The 5949-nt window shown below is 37.2% G+C and overlaps 1 protein-coding gene across 3 annotated transcripts; it reads left to right on the plus strand.

Annotated features, from left to right (window-relative positions):
• The first annotated feature begins 294 nt into the window (after positions 1–294).
• Positions 295–5550, plus strand: LOC133882125 (glucose-1-phosphate adenylyltransferase large subunit 1-like). Of its 3 annotated transcripts, none has more exons than XM_062321234.1 (15): positions 295–446; positions 876–1122; positions 1305–1427; positions 1582–1752; positions 2134–2226; positions 2352–2435; positions 2534–2589; positions 2793–2886; positions 3295–3480; positions 3735–3815; positions 4277–4363; positions 4441–4545; positions 4661–4767; positions 4855–4915; positions 5049–5550. In XM_062321234.1, exons 2-15 carry the CDS (start codon positions 889–891, stop codon positions 5148–5150), a joined length of 1584 nt encoding a protein of 527 aa, XP_062177218.1. In that variant the 5' UTR covers positions 295–446; positions 876–888; the 3' UTR covers positions 5151–5550. The 3 variants fall into 3 exon arrangements, with proteins under 3 accessions (XP_062177218.1, XP_062177217.1, XP_062177216.1); XM_062321233.1 differs by having other exon boundaries at positions 306–446; positions 867–1122; XM_062321232.1 differs by having other exon boundaries at positions 319–1122.
• Positions 5551–5949: the final 399 nt, after the last annotated feature.

Genomic DNA, 5949 nt, shown 5'->3' on the forward strand with positions numbered 1-5949 from the left:
CTACAAAGTCAAATTTTAAAATTTACAAATAAAATAAATATTTAATTCTAATTTTAAAAATTCAACCCCCACTCACTATGAACCTCAATTTTCAATGCTTTTCATGTTATTTTGTTTTCTTACAACTTTTTTGGCTTCAAATGGACAGGTGTGGGGCTGATAATGGCTGCTCCTGGTGCAAGAGGAACCTAGAAGCTTGTACTCTGGCAGGCAGCGGACTCAAGTACACGGTGCATTGTGACGAGGCTACATTGATTAATGCCACAGTATTTCTTTTTTTTTTTTTAGTATAAATACCAAAATTGCAAGATTTCTCGTGAGGAGCTCACAAGCTCACCACCTTCTTCAACGACTATCACGCATTTCACTCCCTCTCAATTTGACTTTTCCTTCCACACCCAGATTCTTATATAGCTCGCTGATCACTCCGAGCTATCGCAGTTTTGGTGGGTTAGATCTTCAGATCACCTTTCTTCTTGTTTGTTGTTCTTGTTCTTTTTCTTTCTACTGTCAAAACTTGGTCTGGGTGCTAAGAATTTCCTTAGCATTCTCGTGGGCTTCCCGGATTAAGATTAGTTTTGATTCTGAAAGTTCATTGTAAGGTTGCTTAGTTTAACGTTTTTTTTCTATATAGGAGTATTTATTCTTAGTGTAACTTTGAACGTCTGCCACAACTGTCTTTCTGGTGTACCTTTATGTGATCTATACTTTACTTGGATTTAGAGTTCTACTTTACTTGAACCAGATCTTTAAAAAAATTAAAAAAAAAATATTTGTACTTTACTGAGATTTGGGTTCAGTATTTTGTGAGAGCGTCATTTCTCTGATCCACCATTCCATCTGGGGTTACTGATTTTCTGGGTCAGTCTTATCAGTGAGGCAACTGTAATGGATTCTTGCTGTTTGACCTTGAAACCCAATACTCATTTGGGAAAAGCAAGCAAAGGTTGTCTCAGTCTTGGAAATAATGGCTTTTGGGGGGAGAGGATCACAGGGAGCCTGAATAACAACGCTTGGGTTAATCAGTTGGCAAAAAGTTGTAGAACTGAGAAGAAGGTCACGACGCTCAAACCTGGTGTTGCTTTTGCTATTCTTACTTCAAATAATGCCAAAGAGGCTATGGTAAGTTAATTCCATTCTGTGATTTATTTCTAGACCTCCTTCAAATACTTGTAAATACTGTATGATCTTGGTCATTGTGTATGTCAGTTGAATTGAAAATTTAGTTCCATTGTCTTTGTAATTTCAATATGATGGAATAGTTTTATGAATGCTATCATTAATAATCTTGGGCTTGATCTCAGACCATACAAGCACCAACCTTTTATAGACGAAAGGTAGACCCAAAAAATGTCGCTTCAATCATATTGGGAGGAGGTGCAGGGGCTCAACTCTTTCCTCTTACCAGAAGAACAGCAACACCCGCTGTAAGAAAATAGATATACGTGTATACTTGATTAATTCAATGATGATTAAACTAATTGAGTTGTTTTTGTTGAGGAAGAGCCCTTTGCCTTTGTTTAATTATCCGCCCTGTCTAGTTTTTGCTATCATTATGTGATCATATGGCATGATCTGTAGGTTCCAGTGGGAGGGTGCTATAGGCTTATAGACATCCCTATGAGCAATTGCATCAATAGCGGCATAAACAAGATTTGTGTACTTACCCAGTTTAACTCTGCTTCCCTGAATCGACACATTTCGCGCACATATTTTGGAAATGGTATTAACTTTGGGGATGGATTTATAGAGGTAAGGAACCTGCCAAATGAATATTTAGACGTCATTTCTTTGATTTTTTTTTTTTTTCTGTTCTTTTTGTACTTAAAGCAACATGGATAACTTGCCAATTAAACCAGAGGAAAACAACTCGGGTCTGCTTGATTTCTTCCCTGATAACTATTTACCAAGCATTGGAAAGAATCTGCATTATTGGCAGCTAAGTCTGATGGGGAAGCCTAATGATCTCATCAGTGCCAAATAAAGTATTTGGTTATCAAGAGAGTGAGAGAGGTCTCAAAAACAATTGTCATGTGTTATCAGGGATTGGACCAAATTAATATGTGCCTTTGATATTAATATTGCAAGCCCTTGATTGTTGATGACTCAAAATGAACCGAACTTGGCAAATAGGTTCTGGCAGCCACTCAGACGCCTGGGGAATCCGGAATGAAGTGGTTCCAGGGAACAGCAGATGCTGTGAGGCAATTCATATGGGTATTTGAGGTGGGTATGAAAATTTATATTCCATATGTAATCCAAACACTGCCAGATATGAATAGATGGACCTTGCACCTTTTTTATTCGTCTGAATTGAAATGGTGTCTGATATTTTGCACTGATTATTGTAGGAAGCCAGGAACAGACACATTGAGAATATATTGATATTGTCAGGGGATCATCTCTACCGAATGGATTATATGGACTTCGTGCAGGTTTGCAACAAATTCCCTAATGAAATGGATGGATTTAATTTTTCTCATCTTTAAAAAAAAAAAAAAAACTAGCTTGTCTATCTTCAATGAATTAACAGAACCATATGGATCGAAATGCTGATATTACATTATCATGTGTAGCAGTGGATGACAGGTATTTTCACTCTTCTTTTTGTCTTGATCGTTTCATCCTTAAAAGTTTATCTTTATTGGTTTTTTTACTTTGGTCATATAGTGATTATAATATTTTCCCTGTATAATAACACAAATTTCTTCTGCTGAGGAAGTGGTAAAAAAAAAATCCTTATATTTTCTGAATTTATAGATTTCATCTAAAATTTAGTGGGTACTTTCCAGCCGTGCATCAGATTATGGATTGGTGAAGATAGACAGTAGAGGTCGTATTGTCCAGTTTGTTGAGAAACCAAAGGGAAATCATCTGAAAGCAATGGTAAGCACTAAGTAGATCCAATGTGTAGAATTGATTTGCATTTCCTATCCTCTGGATTTTTTTTTTTTTTTTTTACTGATAAGTTCCTCTAAATAATTACTATAGTTTATCACACCTAGGGAAAGATTAAAGCTCTGCTTTACTAATGATTTTATCCCAATAAAGCTCAAAAGAATTGCTCTTGCTTTGAACCTTTTGTAAGCTAACTGCAGATATCAAAACTATCTATCTCGAAGGTTTACCTTTGAACCTTAATTAACTTTAAGCATGCTTTATATACCTCGGATTCTTGTTTTCTCTTTTACCTACGACTGTACTTTTTAGCTGTGTAATTGGACTATCATGATCCCAAAAAGTACCAAAATTTTACTTCAGTTTAATCACTAGTTCTTATTTAATTCTATGCAGCAAGTAGATACGACTCTTCTGGGGTTGTCCCTGCAAGACTCCATAAAATCCCCTTATATTGCATCAATGGGAGTCTATGTCTTTAAGACAGATATTTTACTGAAGCTTTTAAAGTGGAGATATACTACAGCAAATGACTTTGGATCTGAAATCATTCCCGCAGCTGTGAAGGAGCACAATGTCCAAGTAAGAGAACCGTTAAAGTTGGGGGAAAAAAATGTCTTCAACCATTTCCCCCCCCCCCCCCAAACCCATTTTCTCAACTCTGTAGATCATAGATAGTAAAACGTTTTATTAGAGACAAGTACCATATGATTTCAGCCATTTGTTCATTCATATCTCATTCTTCATATTTTCTACCTACCCTGTGCATCTACTTACTAATAAATGCTTGTGAAGAAAAGGTAGTGTTATGTGACAGATGTCTCTTATTTTGACAGGCATACATATTTAGAGACTATTGGGAGGACATTGGAACAATAAAGTCCTTTTTTGATGCTAATTTGGCCCTTACTGAAGAGGTTTGTTTAATAGCTTTAAGACTGACATCTTTGGATTTCATATTCCTGTAGCCTCCATTCATAATTTATGAAAGGCACATTAATTTCATCCAAGAACTCAATAAGCTTTAACTCAAATGGCATTTCTTTCCTCCATAAGAATGGGGTAGAGGACAAGGTCCGCGTTTCAAGACCCATTGTTTAAAACAAAAAAGTTCTGTCTTATACAGGCCTGCCTTTTCACACCCTATTGTGGGCAACCTGTAATGCAAATCATACATGGAATCTGTATGTAATAAATCTGTATTATTGTAGTGAGTTCTAACACATTAAAAACCTTTGGAGTTTCAACTTTAAGCAACTTGTTCATATCCCATTACTACCATAAATCAAATCTTCCTTCCATCATATGAAACTTTCAAATTTGTCTTATTTCCTTGTAAATAGATTAATATATGTGTAGTGACATCTCATATTGGCAGATTCCAAAGTTCGAATTTTATGATCCAAAGACACCTTTTTACACATCTCCTCGATTCTTACCTCCAACCAAGATTGATAAATGCCGGGTATGCTAACAGACTCTGGCTCTTGTTTCTGGCTTCATTGAGGTACTTGCCATTCATGCTTCTATTGGGTTTTGCAGGTTGTGGATGCAATAATCTCACATGGATGTTTCTTGCGAGAATGTAGCATTGATCACTCAATAGTTGGCGAACGATCACGATTAGATTATGGTGTTGAGCTCAAAGTAAACTATTGTGATTTCTGGATTTTATCCTCAAGTACAAAGGAGCCTAATTGACTAGAGCATTTTGTTTCGGTTTTCTCTGATGACTTATTTGAGTGGCTATTTCTTTTTTCAGGACACTGTGATGATGGGAGCAGACTATTACCAAACTGAATCTGAAATTGCATCTCTCTTGGCAGAAGGGAAGGTCCCAATTGGGGTAGGACGGAATACAAAAATTAGGTAACTGGTGTTGAAAATTGAGAATTCTTAGATTTAGATGGAATTTTAGAATGTCTAGTCTGACTGTGTCATTATTTTCCTTTGAAGGAATTGTATAATCGACAAGAATGTGAAGATTGGGAAAGATGTTATCATCATGAATAAAGATGTAAGCAAAAGCCTTTTCAGCTAAAGTGCATAGACTTCCTTTTCCCTTTAGAGATAATAAACTTTTGATAGAAGTAGAGTTTATATTAGCATTTTTCATCCTAAGTATCCATCTGAATGCTCTGTGTTCATAGGGTGTTCAAGAAGCAGATAGGCCAGAAGATGGATTTTACATTCGGTCAGGAATCACCATTATCCTGGAGAAGGCAACAATAGAAGATGGCACAGTTATATAAGTGTATCTCAAGTACTTTCACAGGCTGTTTAGGCGTTGGCCGTTGGGAAAGGAATACTGCAAACCAAATTGCCAGTGCTACTGGGGCAAATGAGAGGAAATGCATGTGCGGCATTTTCTCACAGAAAGAAGCAAGCAGCAGCTTTTTTTACTGTATGTAAACTAGAAGTTCCTTGCATGTATAAAAAGAGAGTTTATTAGCCTTATAGCCTATAAGAGTTCACAGATGCGAGAAGGTCATAAATAATCAGAGGGCTGGCGGGCGGGTGGGCGGGCTGGCGGCCTTTTTTCTTTGTATTATTGCCTTTGTATTGGGTTTTCATGAATACCAGACAGATACTTTCTATGTCAATATTGGTTAAGAATAATGGTAACGAGTTGGACTCGTACTTGGATGAAAATCTATTCTCTAGGATTAGAAAGATTCATTGGTGATACTGTTTGTTTGTTTGTTTTGTTGGTTTGTCTTTTTTTCAAGGAAAGGGTTACAAGCGACGTTTGTTTTTCCCTTAAATCTCTTGTTTGCAGATTCTGAACTCATGACCATTATTGTTTGCTTAGAAAGTTTAAGCCTATACAAGACAAATTTGGGTACTGATCGATGTAAGACGGAACCGAAGCACCGGTCGAGCGGTGCCTGAAGAATGGTCAAGCAGTGCCCCACATTCAGAGCAACAGCTCACACTGCTCGAGCGCCACTTAATGGGCACTCGAGTTGTGGCTCAAAATAGGGCTGGCAGTGTGCTCCGCTTGAGCGCCCCTCGAGCAGAGTCACCTAGAACAAACCTCGAGCGGTTGCT

Source organism: Alnus glutinosa, chromosome 11 (genome assembly GCF_958979055.1).
Source record: "Alnus glutinosa chromosome 11, dhAlnGlut1.1, whole genome shotgun sequence".
Classification (NCBI taxonomy): domain Eukaryota; kingdom Viridiplantae; phylum Streptophyta; class Magnoliopsida; order Fagales; family Betulaceae; genus Alnus; species Alnus glutinosa.